This window comes from Cibotium barometz, chromosome 34, assembly GCF_041138505.1.
Source record: "Cibotium barometz isolate CiBa-2024 chromosome 34, ASM4113850v1, whole genome shotgun sequence".
Lineage (NCBI taxonomy): Eukaryota > Viridiplantae > Streptophyta > Polypodiopsida > Cyatheales > Cibotiaceae > Cibotium > Cibotium barometz.
The window spans coordinates 34,915,103-34,931,777 of record NC_141079.1 but is presented as its reverse complement, the minus strand read 5'-3'; the positions used below and the strand labels follow the sequence as shown (position 1 = coordinate 34,931,777).

The 16,675-nt window shown below is 41.1% G+C and overlaps 1 protein-coding gene across 1 annotated transcript in view; it reads left to right on the top strand.

The window, feature by feature from the left end:
- LOC147618959 (ATP-dependent zinc metalloprotease FTSH 9, chloroplastic/mitochondrial-like) overlaps positions 1 to 7,042 on the top strand; it is a 77,957-nt gene extending 70,915 nt beyond the window's left edge. The window contains exons 7-17 of the mRNA XM_086774165.1: positions 1,922 to 1,972; positions 2,127 to 2,188; positions 3,771 to 3,828; positions 4,134 to 4,259; positions 4,347 to 4,427; positions 4,613 to 4,742; positions 4,836 to 4,984; positions 5,193 to 5,474; positions 6,459 to 6,557; positions 6,650 to 6,703; positions 6,810 to 7,042. Of these exons, the coding sequence (XP_086630291.1) occupies positions 1,922 to 1,972; positions 2,127 to 2,188; positions 3,771 to 3,828; positions 4,134 to 4,259; positions 4,347 to 4,427; positions 4,613 to 4,742; positions 4,836 to 4,984; positions 5,193 to 5,474; positions 6,459 to 6,557; positions 6,650 to 6,703; positions 6,810 to 6,941 (1,224 nt within the window). The 3' untranslated portion in view covers positions 6,942 to 7,042. The remainder of the gene's footprint in view (positions 1 to 1,921; positions 1,973 to 2,126; positions 2,189 to 3,770; positions 3,829 to 4,133; positions 4,260 to 4,346; positions 4,428 to 4,612; positions 4,743 to 4,835; positions 4,985 to 5,192; positions 5,475 to 6,458; positions 6,558 to 6,649; positions 6,704 to 6,809) is intronic.
- Positions 7,043 to 16,675: the final 9,633 nt, after the last annotated feature.

Here is a 16,675-nt window from a genome sequence, read left to right as displayed (position 1 = left end):
ACGAATGTCACGCCCGAGAAGAGACCGGAACTTCTTGACAAGCTTAGCGTCTACGAGGCGGTCGAAGCGGCAAGAAGGACACCACGAGTGGCCGTGGATCCTGCGACGATGGGGAGAGAAACTCAAGCCTCTACAATGGAGTCATGTGGTGGATCGGGATCATGCACACCATCACCTTCACCATCAAGTCGGAATGTTACTTCATCCACGATGCCGGCACCCTCCATCTCTACGGCCTCTCAACCATTACGTGGCCCACAACGACAATCTACCCTTGGGGAGAATTGGAACCCCAAGTTGAAGGAGGAGATGGATATGGCGGTGGCCCGCTTCTTCTTCCACCACGACCACATTGCCTTTCAAGCGGCTAGGTAAGTGCAATCGATCATTGCCAATTCATCATTCATGTTTTCATTATCCTAGTCCCCTTCTCATTAGTAAATTACTTTCTTGAATAGGTCGGAATACTTCAAGGTCATGGTTAAGAAGATTGGGAAGTATGGCTCAACCTATACGCCCCCCTCATCCGAGAGTTTGCGCACTACATTGCTCGAGAAGGAGAAGCGCATTTTAGAGCAAGCGGCCAACAACACAAAGCGGCAATGGGAGAGGAACGGAGTCTCCCTCATTGTGGATGGATGGAATGACACTCGCAAGAGGAGTATTCATGGCATGGTTGCATATTCTCGCGGAGAGATGTACTTCATCTCATCTCATGATGCATTTGGCACCGGGAAGAGCGCGGATGTGCTTGCGGCAGAGTGGGCTACCACCATGGAGATCGTTGGCCCCGAGCATGTAGTGGGCTTTGTTGCGGATGGAGAGCCTTCCAATAGGGCGGCAGGAGCTATTCTCCAAGGTATGTATGGACATGTCACGGTGTCCTTTTGTATGGCTCATTGCCTAAACAATCTCCTCAAGGACATCGGGGCATTGCCATGGAACAGCCCGCTCATTGAGGAGGCCAACACCATGGTCTCCTTTGTCCTCAACCACCAAAGACTTCGGCATGAGTTCAACAAGAGGTCCTGTCTCTCTCTCCTCAAATATTCCGACACCCGGTTGCCTACAACTTTCTCATGTTGGGCCAGTTGAAGGATTGTAGCGATGCTTTGAGGGGGCTTTTCCTTAGCGACGAGTTTGTCGCCATGCAAGAGTCCCGTACAAACACTGGCCAGGAGTGAAGGCTACGGGCGCATGACGCCTCTTGGTGGGAGCGTGTGAAGACCACAGATGCCATGGTGAGGCCCATAGTCCACCTATTGAGGATTGTAGACGCTATGCAACCATGCATAGGCAAGGGCTACGAGGCCATGGATCGCATGATAGAGAAGGTGAAAGACTTCGTGCCTGACAAAGACAGATACGAGGAGATCCATGCCTTGTGTCTAGGAAGGTGCAATTCCTACTACTCTCCATTGCATGTGATCAGGTCAAGGCTTCCTATTGTAGTTAATCTCAGCAATTAGGAGAGCACTTCTCTTTGGACCTTAGTAGACAGCATAGCTCTAGTATATGTAGCAAGATTCTCTCTAAACTTTATGCAGCTCAACTATATACAGTAGAGCAGGTTGAGAGATTCAAGTCTTTTGCTATCATTTCTCTCCCCTGTATCCGCAGTGTGCTTCAAATAGTTTAAAGAACCATGCTTCCATTAGTGCACCCTAAGAAATTTTTACTTGTCTGATGTTCCTACTTTCTCAATTTTTAACATGTGTTTCTCAAGCTTGGTGGCAGTGTTGACCTTTCTTGTGTGGCTTATTTTCCACGTATGGTGAATACCCTCCTTTGCATGAGCTAAAAAACCTCACAAATTCATTTCAGTAGTGGTTAATTGTTGAATTTTACTGTTTGAGTTTAATTACTCTCCTACAGAATATCTTGCTCCTAATTTAAAAAAATGGTGTTTTTTGGGTATCAGGGTGTGTTACTAACGGGCCCCCCAGGAACAGGAAAGACTCTTCTCGCAAAGGTGTTTTACTTTTTCAGTCACAGCATCCAGCTTTCCTGCTTGGTCATGTACAAGTTTTGGGACACCAAATTCCTATGATATAAGTAGAAATTTATATTTCATATTTTTCAATGCAATCAATTCGTTTGTTTACTTTCTTGGTGAAATGTCACAGGCAATAGCTGGTGAGGCTGGGGTTCCGTTCTTCTACCGGGCAGGTTCTGAGTTTGAGGAAATGTAAGAATGCCTTTCCTTGCAATCATGCAGTGTGTGTTATCACAATTTTTTGGTAGCCAAATTCCTCCTTCCTGTCAATATGAATTCGTCATGCTTTCCCGTTGAGGGACAACACGTCTCAGCTGTTTTCCAAGATGATTTATTGAGTGAATCTGAATGCACTCTATGCGATCCAGCTCAGTATGTCAGAATTTTTCCACGACCGCTGTTTCATTATTTCTTCCTGTTCCCTGACTAGCTGGTGGGGGTGTTGTAATGAATCTGGGGGTTTACACACGACTGTTAATGCAATTAAACTCTTAAAGTAAAGGCGCACAGTTTATTAAAACCACAAGCACACTTAAATATTGGAGACCACACTATGGGCCGGAAAGATGGGCTGATCCCCCCGCCTCGAAGGATTTTATTCCAAAAGGAGGCTGCTCCAAATACAAGATCACGGGTGCTCGGGATTCCTCACCGGTTGCACGCGATTACTCCAAGTACAACAAATGAATACAAATCAAACAAGCAAGCCTCAACCCAATCCCTTAGCCGCTGTCTCACAAGAATCATCTCGGAGTCCTCCCGCTCCGTGTGAGAAGTCCCAAAGACGCTTACATAGACTCTTCCACCTCACGAAATCTCCATGTCGAAAGTGGAGTCTTCACAAGAATACCACGCCCACAAGTGTATGGGCAGCTGAGGAAGCTTTCCTCACATGATCCAATACCGTAAATGATAACCACCACTCCCCTCACATGGTCATGGTGATGAGAAAAACCATGGGTTGGATGCTTTTAGTCATAAAACTGATTTACAGCCTGTTTTGTTGATTTTCGGGCGACTGAATCCCCTAGAAAGCAGTTTTTAGGCTTTTGAGGCAATTTTAGGGTTTCTGCATAATTTTTGAGTTTTTGCACAGTTCATACAGCATGTCTGTACAGTCCATACTTATAGCCTGTTTTGCAGATTTCTGGGTGACATAATCCCTTAGAAAGCAGTTTTTAGGGTTTCTGTTAGTCTGTACAGTCTTCATAGCATCTCCACATTAGTGATGTGGCAGTCTGTACAGTGTTGTTGCTTCTGCTGCTTCTGGCCGTACATCGCTGGTGAGAGAGCTTCCTTTTGCGTGTCAAAAGTGGGCTTACCTTCTTATTTATACATTAAAAGCTGCTTTTCCCTGCTTTTTTCCAAAAACTCTTGCGAGTTTTCAATAGTTTGCTTCCACACCTTTGTGTGCATCTTGGTCTGCTCAATGGGCAGTTGAACAAGAGTGTAACTTTGATCTCTCCCATATCTTTGTGGAGTCTATTGCAAAAGAACCACTCGCTTCCTTTCTGACCGTGGCTCCTGCCCCTCTGCATTGTATATTGAACCATTTGACATCAAATAAAAATACATGGAATATTCTGAAATTGAACTAGGTGATATCTTGTATTGTCCCATGGTACTTTAGTTGAGACATCACAAGATGAGAGTCCCTTGCTTCCTTAGTCTGTGATTCTTGTTGTTGGAAGGAATCCATGACACCACAATCATCCGTATTTGTTCATGGAAGGTCTTCAGCTTTCTAGAATCAACATTGGTGTGGTATATGCAGGTTTGTTGGCGTCGGTGCTCGGCGTGTGCGTGCTCTTTTTCAGGCTGCTAAGAAAAAGGTGAATAATATATCTTATATGTGCATATATGAATGTATGCACATGGATGGATGGATGCATGCATGTATATATTGGAGATCACTTTCCTACTTCTAAGTAAATGGCTTCTTTGTATGTATTGTATGTAGGTTTGTCTGTATGATGGATGCAGGCATGCATAGATGGATGGATGGATGTATACATGCATGCATGCATGTATGTATGCTATGTTTAATTTGACCATAATAATATGGAGATCCTGTTTCCTACCACTAACTGATTGACTTCTTTGGGATATGCTTCCATCAACGATGATACCTTTACAGGCGCCTTGTATAGTATTTATTGACGAAATCGATGCTGTTGGATCGACTCGGAAGCAATGGGAAGGCCATACAAAGAAAACTCTTCATCAATTGCTAGTCGAGATGGATGGTTTTGAAGCCAATGAGGTGCTGACTGGGTTACCTGCACACTTCCTTTCTAGCATGCCAGGGTGTATACAACTAAGTTTCTGAAAAGAGTGATCTGATCTGCAGGGTATCATTGTTGTGGCAGCCACAAACTTGCCGGAAATCCTCGATCCTGCCTTGATTCGTCCTGGGCGATTTGACCGCCACGTATGTGCTTTGTGCCATGTTTATCCATTAGCTTCTCCTTATATCAAGCCTTTTACAGACAATATGAGCACCCAGGCTGGTGGGCCCATCTTGAGTATGGGGGGTCTCCACTATCCAAGCTCCCTGCCCATCAGGCAGGGTTTGGTCTGTAAGTTCTTTGAGTAGATGAATTGTTCATGTACCAGGTGGTCATAACGAACCCGGATGTACAAGGACGACAGGAGATTTTGGAGCTTTACTTGCTAAATAAACCGGTGGCCGAAGACGTAGACGTGAAGTTGCTGGCTCGCAGTACACCTGGTTTCAATGGTGCAGGTAATACATCTGCAGAGTTAGGAATCTTTTTAGGATTTGGTCTTTGACAGACTTGTTTTTCGAAAGCCCTTACTGTGGCCTTTCCTGCTATAGATCTGGCAAATCTGGTAAACATGGCCGCTCTGAAAGCTGCCGTTGATGGAACTGAGACTATCACTAGCACTCAGTTGGAGTTTGCCAAGGATAAAATTGTAATGGGAACTGAGCGCAAGTCATTCGTTCAATCAGAGGACTCCAGGAAAGTAAGTATAAATGGCTACTTCAGGCCTTCTTTGTGCACATGCCTCGGCATGCACTCGTGCGTGGGTGTGCGGTTGTGAACTGCCTCATCATCTTTCCCAAGGCCCCTTGAGAGGCCTAATGGCCACTCTGCACCAGCATTTATGTCTGCTTTGATCTGTTTTTTAAACACATTTATGACATTCTTTTGGGGTCCTGGCTTGCTTGCAGTTGACTGCATATCATGAAAGTGGCCATGCTATTGTTGCATTCAATACTGCTGGAGCCCATCCTATCCATAAAGCTACCATCACTCCCCGAGGCAATGCACTTGGCATGGTATCGCAAATTCCAGACAAAGATGAGACATCCGTCAGCAAGAAACAAATGCTAGCACGACTAGACATTGCTATGGGTGGACGGGTTGCAGAGGAATTAATCTTTGGTACAGAGCAAGTGACGACCGGTGCTCGCAGTGATCTTCAGCATGCTACTGCCCTTGCACGACATATGGTAATGAACAGATGTTCATAGCTCATTACATCGACTCTGAGGCAACTCACATGGTTGAATCTTGTTGAATGAGAGCTTTGTGTGTGTGTGTGCACATGTTACATTGGTGTTCCATGGGCCAAGGGAGTGTCACATATAAGCAGTTGGTTATTGAGAGAGCACAAGTGCATGCATAAAAATAGCGCCAAAAACCTATATAAGCATGAGGAGGGCTCATAACTGAGTGTTGAGCAACCCTTTCGGGGTCTGGATCTAGACCAGCCGGGAGGTGGGTCTAGGGCTGCCAAGTTTTGTGTAAGAACTGAGTGTTGAGCATGCCTTTGTGGGTCTGGATCTAGAGTCTAGACTAGCAGTGAGGTGGTCTAGGGCTGCCAAGCTTTGTAGACCGGTACCATGTGTGGTATGGGGAGCACGTGGTGGTGGTCTGACTGCAAGGTGGTCTTGTGATCTGAAGGCCTCATGCTAGGGTTGTGTGCAAGTCTCTCTCCCATGCTCGGGGGTTGGTTCGGTGTGTGAATGTGCTCTGTACAAATGATCATGGGTCGGCATCGCAAGGATGTCACAGCGCATGCATGAATGCATGGATAGATGGATGTACTTCATGTAGGGACAGACAGACGGTGGTTAGCATGCATACATGTATTATTGGATGTATGTATGTATTGATGTAGTCATCTATGCATTTGTGTACGCATAGATCCCATGCATCCAACTGACCAAGCATCCATCCAAACATACATGCATTCATCCACCTATGCATGGATGGATGGATGGATGGATGGATAAAAGCATGAACAGATTTTTGTTTCAGACCACAGCATGCCATTGTACAGGGTGGGGTAGGTTTGATGGCTGTTTTTTTGACTTGAAGAAAGGTAGGCTGGTTAGTATTGTCCATCATATATTAAATCTAATTGTAATAATAACATTTTTATAATCAACTATATAATTGCATTAACACATTCAATGTATACTATGGTGCAGGTGTCTGAATGTGGAATGAGCGAGAGTGTCGGGCCCATATTTATTGCAGTTGATGATCACAGGCCAAACCAAGAGATCCAGAGAAATATAGATGCAGAGGTGATGCTTTATAAATTTGCACCGATTTGCATAAATGACACTCTGACACCATTGTGATCAAGGGTTTTTTTTTTCACTGGTCTTTCTTGCAGGTTGTAAGGCTGCTGAAAGAAGCATATGAACGCGTCAAAGCCCTTCTGAAAAAGGTGATCATTGCACCCCTGAGCTGGTCATATTAAACATATCAGCATTTTTGGAGTCTGCATGCGAAATGAACCTTGTTACGTATAAGCTTTTCTCTTATATTTGTAGCATGAAGCTGCTCTACATGCCCTGGCGAGTGCGCTGTTGGAGCACGAAACACTGTCGTCCAAGCAGATACATCAAATCCTCTCCCCTTTCCAGGAGGCAGACGAGACCACCACCACGGAAGTTGCGAGCTGACCCCCTCTTCTCTATGCCTTCATATTATGTGTTGTACCCTTACAAGGGTACTTGTAAAATTCAATGATGTTTTTAGCCCAGTTTCAATTTATTTCTAAAAAGGCTGTAATTCGATTGCCCCTATGCTCTTCTAGGGTGAGTGAACATTGCATGTCATGTTGTCTTCTTAATGGCATTCACCATGACACAAGCATGCCCACTATATAGCAAGCCTCCAAAAACGTAATTAGACATGGCCTTAACGTCCTGGCACATGTCTTGGCTCCCATTCTTTTAGGCCACTTTATTAATAGGGCCCTTGTGAAGGGCTTTGCCCCCTACTTGGATCTCCAACACCATTGTCTCCATTCGTAAAGCAATAGACCCTAGAGATCCAAACAACTACACGATCATGATAGGCCACACATGGGACAATATTTATGGGACAATATGGGGTGTTGAAATTTTGTCTTTTGGTAGAGGGAGAAGGATAGAGAGTTAGAGGCAAAGGCATGCTTCAGTAGAAAATACTCTGCTTTACTCTCCGAACCAAGCTTCAATAAGTGGAGCCTCCATAAGTGGAGCCAAGGGTGATGAAGACATTGTCTTTGTCATCAGTAACATGAGATCGTCGTTTGATTATAGTTTCTGTCTACGATGATCAAGGCAACGACCATTTGTGGAGCCAAGGGTGATGAAGACATCGTCTTGGTCGTCTTTAACATGAGATCACCATCCACCTACAGTTTGGGCTACGACGATCAAGGCAATGAGAGAAAATTGAAGTGTTGCATGAGGAAACTCCTCTTGCATGGCCTAGAGAAGTGGTTTAATTTTGGTGAAACAAAGGTTTAACAACCTTTCCAAATCATTTCAATAGGGCACTATGGGCATGCACTCTAAATCAAAATACTCATTTTCATTTTTCATTCATTGTAGTCCCATATTAGAATTTTGTGAAAAAAACCAAAAATACTTGAAGGATGTGTTAACGAAATGAGCCTCCTCTTAGCTTTTGGAAATGTGTTAAAAGGTAAGGTTTATTTAGACGCAAATTTAATGAAAAGAACATACTCCTAAGTGTGCTTTGAAATTGTTAAATAATAGTGATTAATGTGGGAATAAACAAGTGCTAGGTTGTTGAGTAAACTAGCATCGAATGTAGACTTTAAATAAGGCAGTTCCAATGTATGAACAAACACTAGTATGTATAAGTCTCTTGTGTGGAAATAGCCTCATGAAAGGCATGTGTGGTGGCATCATATCTAGCATATGCTTTAGAATATGTAATGAGGTCTCTCCTATAAAAAGGACCTACTTCTATAATGAATTTATGCTCTCTACATCTTGTACATCCTCAATCCTTTTAATCTTGTGTTGATTATCTTGTTGATCATCTCTTTCTCTTTTCTCCCCACTAGTGTGTGGTTGCACACTCTTGCAGTTAACAAAAATTAGCACATTTAGTTCTTACATGGAAAAAGAGAGTTGGAGCTTTCTTGTTTTGGGAAGAGTCATAGGACTTAATTAGCCTTGAATCCTCGTACTTATTAAACTTTTCCAAAGTTAATTAGCTCCGTTTTGAGTTGGAAAATTCGTGAGATTAGGATGTTGCTTATTATTTTTTGCATGTAAAGAATTAAGGATAAAGAGAATCCTCACCATTTACCTTCAGCATGGCTTCACTCGGGGTGACGCTAATCAAACAACATAATTGACAAGAGATGTTGATCTTGTGTTGGGACCAAAGAACTTTTAGCTAGCTTATCATCAAGGTTTTTAAGGACCTCTAAAGATGTTGTGGAACACTTTAGGCTAAGTAGGGTTTACAAAATGATGAGATAAAGGCTTGGAATATCTTTTGATGCTTCAGACACTATACATTGAAGATTAAAACCTAAAAACAATAAGAATTAAGGCCAAAGGGGGGATTAGATGGTCAATTATGTGTTGAGAATGTAAAATGACATGCCAAGAAGTAGAGATATAAAACTCAAAGAAGTAGAGTGAGAATGTATTGACATGTGTGAACTCAATGTATCAAAAAGTACTAAGGTATAATAAGAGAGCAAAATGAGTGGACTAAGGGGGATTTATAGACCTTAAGGAAGCTTGAGGCTCAAGTCACCCCCTAATGTTCACACTTCTTGTAAGTGTCCTTATGCCTAAAATGTCCATGATCCCTTTTTAGCTTGAATCGAGTCTTTTATATGGTCCAAGGTTTCACTTTTACAACCATGTACAAATATCAAAGTCAATGGGCAACCACAATATTCAGCAACTAAACTATTCCCCTCTCTCTTTTAGCTTGCGTCCTCACAAATGAGAATGCAAACTCAATAAGGTCCCATCATGGTGAAGTACAAAAGAGTGGCTAAGTACTTGTTGTTGATGATGCAAGAACAGTTGAATGTAAGTGATCAAAGATCCAACTCACTCTTGTTTAATTTATCATAGTAAGCATATCACTAGCAAGTTTCCTTGATCGTCTTGTTTAATTTATAATAGTAAGCACATAGCTAGCAAGTTTCCTTAATTAAGGGAAAAAAATGTATATCAAATATACAGTAGAGTGAAAATCACAACACCCACAATTTTATATTCCCTTATTGTAATTTTAAGAGTCTTGGAAAAGGGTTAACTAGCCATCTAAAAGAGGAGGGACTACCACTTTAAGAGCAAAAATTCCAAGCTCCCAAAAATGGATTTTTGGGATGGTCAAAAATTGAATTTTTACTAGTGCAAGCACCATAATTTCTCAAAGATGTATTTTCTTGAATCATAACAATAAAATAGTAAAGGGAAAAAATCTTCTTAGATGGTGAAAAACAAGGCCACCTAGCAAAACTATTTTGATCATTATATATTCTTGCATAAGCAACAACTACCCTTTGAGTACATGCTGATAGAGCTTACTATAGTTCATTTTTGTTCAGGCTTGGGGGTGAGAGAGCTTGTGATGTTCCACATCAAGAACCACGTCTCAAAAAAATACAACACATGAAACACTAAAAAATCACCATCATAACGAACATCAACACTCTTTCCACATAGTTAAATTCTATATACTAGCTAGAGGTTATGTAGTATTTGTATCATAAAATATAGTTGTTGTGTTGTGATGCATGAGCTTTTCAAGATCCATATAAAGAAACACATGCCTAAAAAAAACAAAGTACTTATATGTCATATAATGATCCAAATAGTTTGACCTTAAAAATGTCTGACAAGTTAATATAGACATAATGTAGTCACAATCCCTCCTAGAAGACCCTAATGTGGAAATGTGTGGAAATTAAGAACTCCACATACTTCCTTATTCTACCATATTTGTAAGTACATCAGATTCCAATTGAAGAGGGACTAGATCAGTGAGTTAACCTTGGAGTTATTCTTGACTTACACGTCTTTTATAATAGTCCCTATTCAATGAAATAAGCACCCATCTTAAATAATGTCTTTGATTGACCTCAATAACATTAGGAGGCTTCTAGATTGGCTTTAAACTTTCTCCTCTTTTACCTCATTGGGCATGAAACCATCTACCTAAAGAGTTAATATTATGAGGTATCTCTAGCAAATGGCCACTTCATAGGTGCATGTGCTTGAATTTCATTAATGAATTGGAGGGAGTCCTTGTGTGATCCATTATATCATCACCAAATTACATCATTTGCATATGCTACATGGCTTAATATTCAACCAAATAAACATGATATTGGCACAACACATCTCGTCATCCCTTTCCTTCATCTTATCAAATCATATGCCTATGTGAAAGATACAAATGACATTGAATAAGGCTATTAAAATTTAGGCCATGAGCCACACATTCATGTGAATATTATTTCCTTGTAGTTTAATCTCTTGTGATGAAGGCCCTGGATTTTAAGGGTGAGCCATAGTTGGCATTGGCTGATTCCTATGTTGGTACCTTGAGTGATGAGAGACATTAGTATGAATTAATCCTATAACAAATTTTAATCACTCTCCGTAGGTTAACATAGTTTCACCCACCCGACCTTTCATAAGGTGCTTTACCATCTCGAACGGGCACTTATTTTTTATAAGCCGACATAGGAACATATAAAGTGGCCTTATCTTGCGCTTAATTTCATATAGGGAAAGTCTAAGGACTTCGTGTACATACTTGGCTTAAGACTAATATAGAGACCATACCATTTTGAAATTTCAGGCACCTATTTTAAGTAAGACGGTGTTAGAAAATGCAATGAGTGATAGCTCAAGTGGTCAAGGTGTTTGCCTAGGACCAAGAGGTCCTCAGTTCAAAACCCCCTTGGTGCAACCTCGGCAACATCACCTAACGGGAATAATTAAGTGCTTAAGGGCAAGCGCCTACGAGCGGTGAAAAATCCATAACTATGGGAGGATTTTGGGCCTAAGGCCACTTGGAAAAAAAATATAGTGCTGGAATATATCATCTTCTTCCCTTGCCTTTTGTGGGCGAGAACCATCACGAAGGACTATCGCTATGTGATTCCTCCATCTAGGCAATGAGGGCTCTCCTTTCACCCCACCAACAAGGATAATTTGAGTGAGAGGATGAGGCAGGGATGTCAGGCACCTACATCAAGAAGTTATAATTGAGGACCAACGACACATGCTTAGCAAGGCTAAGGTAAACTCTTGACTTGACCATATTTGGAATAATTATGCCAACGACTAGCTTAGGGCTAAGCTTTGTTCATCCATCCATTCCATGATTACCAAGGCTAAGGTAATCTCTTGACTTGAACATATTCGGCATCGCTACCTAGGACTAGCCTAGGGCTTAGCTATATTCATCCATCCATTCCAAGCTATTGGGATCACCTAATATTGCTCGGTATTGAATAAGAGATCACACTCTAAAAAACATATAGTTTTAGAGTATTGGATGTGTTCAGTTTGTTGCTTTTGATTTTGATTTAAAGCTTGTTGCACTAGGGCATTCTATTTTCATTTCTTGGAAGAGAAAAATCTTGGTTTCTTGGAGATTTTTAGGATTTGGCAGAAGGCATAGGTTTTATTGCATTGAGCCACAAAATATCTTAGTAGTGGAATCCACTACAAAAACATAAACATTAAGCTCCATATGGTGTGGATAAGAGTGGAATAGTTAATTATGTTCATGCATTATATGAATTGGTAGCTTAAAAACATGAAATTCAATAAAAATCAATAAAGAAACACTGAATTACTTGTATAACTACCATTAACTATGATTAGGGTGTTGGAATTATTTGCATTATTTAAAATTTATGGATTAATTTGATGGATATTTATTTTATGTGCAAGCGAGACTGATAACCTCTAACTTGTCACATATTTTGAGCTTATATTGTGAATGTCAGTGCAGATCAGTGGGCAGGGTTAGTGTGTGGGATGTGCATGGATCCATTGAGCTTGCTTCAAGGAAAATCTATTAACGCATGGCAATGATATTTTATGTGCACATTAGTGTGCAACATAATTTTTGTATTTAGGCTTATGCAAGTCCAATGTGGAGATCCATATTTTTGGATACATGTATTTTTGGCTCTTGCTTTTTGTACAAGGAAATATATTTAAATACACCATGAAGAGGACGTAAGCGACTCTCATGATGGTGGGGAATATTTAACCCATTCTTGTGTCGTATGCATAACTTTCTTCTATTTTGACCTTGAGTATTTTTTTCAAGTTAATTTTTTAATGAAGTGTCAACCCTGCTAGCTTCCAATATGTTAAAATTACAGCAATGTGATGAGCTATGGTGGATCAAATGCTAGAATCAACATCATTAACAAATAGATTAGATGATAATTAAGATGTGATTAGTGAGCAATTAACTGATAGCTTAATGTAGGCATGGATAATAAAAAACCAGCAAGTTTTCATTAGGCCAATGCCTCAATTTATAGAGTTTACATCCAAGCATCTAATCCCACTGATTTCTCCTTGATTCACTTCACCTCTTTTGCTTGATTCTCTCCACCTCTCCCATAATATCTCCATACCTCCTAAATCTCCTCATGCTACCCTTTATTCTCTCCCAGTAGATTCTTCTCACCTTTTCACAGGTTCTCTCACATTTACATATTCTCTTTTAGAGCCTCTAGCCCCAAGGGCTTGTTCCCGCACACACCCTATTCACTTGTATATTTCAACACAATATTGGTATCAGAGCCAGGGAACATAGAGAATTGTGTCGTGTACTTTTCTTGTCAGAATTTTTTTTAAAAGTTGTGCATTGGGAACTCAGACGGCCCCAGGGCTACCGTCCTTACATGAAGGTGAGAGCTGCCGGTTCACAAACTTGAGAACGTGTTAAAATTAGAGTTAGGGTTACAACAATGCACACACACAAGATAGAGAAGCTTGAGAGCACACAATTTCACTAGAATAGAATAAACAAATGTGTGCCAGATACAAAAGATAAGTACACACTCCAAAATTAGTAGATAAGAGGGTGTACATATGCACGGGAGAAAAAACCTCCTAGTGAGGAAAAAAGTGCGTTGGCGGTCCTAAGTGTGTTCACACATTATTACCATATAATGCTACAAATCTCCCCTGGAGGAGTGATGATGTGAACATGTACAGGGTATAGCCGATCAATCCTGAAAAGGCAGTAAGCCCAAAGCTTTACGAAAAGCTTTAACATTTTCACGAGGAAGAGCCTTCGTGAATAAATCTTCCATGTTGTCATGTGTAGGCACATAGACCAAGCTGATCTCTGCTACAGAGAGCCTTTCCTTGACATAGTGGTAATGCACCTCAATGTGCTTAGTGCGAGAGATGAAACACTGGGTTCCGCTTTGGCTGTCAGTAAAAATCGTAGTGCTAAACGACTGTCCAACACCCAAATTAGCCACCATAAGACGTATGAGCCACACACACTCAACTGTAGCTGTAAAAGTTACCGTGTACTTAGCTTCATATAGCTGGAAGTGGCCACTGTAGGCTGCTTCTTGCTGAGCCATGATATACATGAATAACCAAGGCGAAAGCAAAATCTACTAGTGGATACTCATGTGTTATAACATCCAGCCCAATCTGAATCACTAAAAGCATGCAACTATGACTCACCCCCTTTTGGATAAAATAATCCAAAATACTGAGTGCCCCCTGTAAATAGCAGAAAACCCGCTTAACAACCTGCCAATGCTTCGTACCTGGGTTATGCATAAATCCGCTCAACTGTGAGATCGCATATACTGAATATCTGGCCTCATGTTGCATACATAAAGAAGGGATCCAACAGCCTCCTACTGATACAAACTAGCATGAAAAGAGTCTCCTGCATCTTGAAGACTAAGTCGAGTACCTGTCTCCATAGGTGTATCCATAGGTTTACAGTTTTCAAGATTAAATCTCTTCAGTACCTTCTGTATATATTTAGACTGCAGCATTACAATGCCATCATTGCGCTGCATAAACTGAATCCCCAAATAGTAGTGCAACGGTCCCTAATCTGACATCTCAAACAATGACTGCAAATCAGCCTTAAAGGCTGAAATCTGATCTATATGGAGTCCCGTGATGAGCAACATGTCATTAACGTATAGAACGATGACCAAAAATGTGTCCTTACTCCTCTTCACACATAGAGGTCTTCACATAGAGGGTACTCTCTATTGGACTATTGCAAAAATCATTTGTAACCAAGAATATATGAATCTTCTCATACCATGCTCTAGGAGCCTGCTTAAGGCCATAAAAAGCCTTTTTCAATCTGCATACTTTAAACTCTTCTCCTTTCACAACAAAACCAAGAGGCTACGATACATACACCTCCTCATGTAAATCACCATTCAAGAATGCAGTCTTAATGTCCAACTGATGTACATTCCACCCATGATATGCTGCCAAAGCAATGAGACACCTAATGGTAGTCATACGAGATGTGGGTGCAAAGGTCTTATCATAATAATCAATGCCCTTTTGCTGGGCATACCCCTTTGCAACAAGTCTGGCCTTGTAGCGATCAATGTTACCATTTTCTTTGCGTTTTAACTTGTAAACCCACTTAGTACCAATGGCCTTCTTGCCATGAGGTAGATGTGTCAAATACCAGGCGTCATTCTTGAGTATAGAGTTATACTCATCTTGCATAGCATGCATCCAATGATCATCATCCTATGCTTCCTGAAAGGAAACAGGTTTGTCCTCATTACATAAAGTAGAAATGAGAACATGATCCACATGTGAATAATCTGCATAATGAGAACTTGCACGAGTTCTGCTAGGTATGGGACCTGCTAACTTGCTATCCCTCAATGTCTTCACAAGCCATTTTGGCATACGCCTAAATTCTTCTATGGCTGCTCTCTCCTCGTCCACTACATCCTCAATAATTGCCTCAAAAGGCCGATTTGCAAGTTGATTTTGAACTAAGGCTAAATTTCAGGAGTCAGTTGAGCATTCAATTGCTCTACATATGATTGCCCTCCATTAAACAAAGGTAGGAGCGAATCAAACATGTCCTGTGAGCATACATTCTGTTGTTTTTTGCATGAAAGTATGGGTTGAACTGAGTTTTTGACAAAAACAACATCTCTACTTACCAAAATCCACTTTGAGGCCGAACAGTAGAGTCTATATCCCTTGCTTTCCGAACTGTATCCCACAAATATGCATTTAACTGCCTTATTATCAAGCTTACTGTGTTGTTGCTTAGGCACAAGAGCATAAGAAAGACAACCAAAAACACACAAATGAGCCACAGAAGGCTTCCTACCATGCCAAGCTTCATAAGGAGTTTTAGACACTGCAAGGCCTTGGTAGGGCATTTGTTTAACACATAGTTTGCGCACATAGTTGCCTCTAACCAAAAACCATGAGGTAAATCTTGGGCTTTCACCATACATTATGCCATCTCCATGAGAGACATGTTCTTCCTCTCAGCCACACCATTTTGCTGAGGTGTGTATGGCACTGTACATTGATGCCTTATGCCTTTTCCATGCATATATGCATGAAATTCCTTAGACATATACTCCCCCCCTCGATCTAAATGAAGGGTGCCACCTTTACATTCACATGGATACGAAACGCTTAAAGCACATAAAAACCTCTAACTTTTGCTTTAATGGATACACCCAACTATATCTGGAGTAATCATCAAAATAAAAGTGATGAAGTACAGATATCCCCTAATAGATGGTGTCCGCATATAGGACCACATACATCACTATGTATAAGCTGTAATTTGTTAACAGCTCTCACAGATCCATCCTTTGGAAATGATGCTTGATGCATTTTACCAAGAATACACCCCTCACATACATGTCTAGTAGGGGTCTCAAGAGTTGGCAACTCAGACACCATATCATGCCTTTGAAGGCATAACAAACTTCCATAATTCAGATGGCCAAATCGTGCATGCCATAATTCTACATCATTCATAGCATGAGTCCTAGAGACTAAGCAAGCATTCTGCTGCAAGTTCTTAAATACATCCATCTTGTATAGACCATGAAACAAGGTACCTAAGGCCATGATAGAATAATCATCATTTCTATCCTGAACTATACATCTGTCATCCACAAATTTCACCGTCAAGCCTGACAAGGCTAAGGCTGAAACCGATAGCAAGTTCTTCTTAATGCCTAGCACATATAAAACTTTAAAAAGAGTAAATACGCCCCCATTTGCAGCAATGAGCACAACTCTACCAAGTCCTTTGACACAATATGAGAAACCATTTGCACATGTGACGGTTCCTGCATTTGGGAAAGATTCCAGAGGAGAACAAAAGTTTTTGTGAAGTA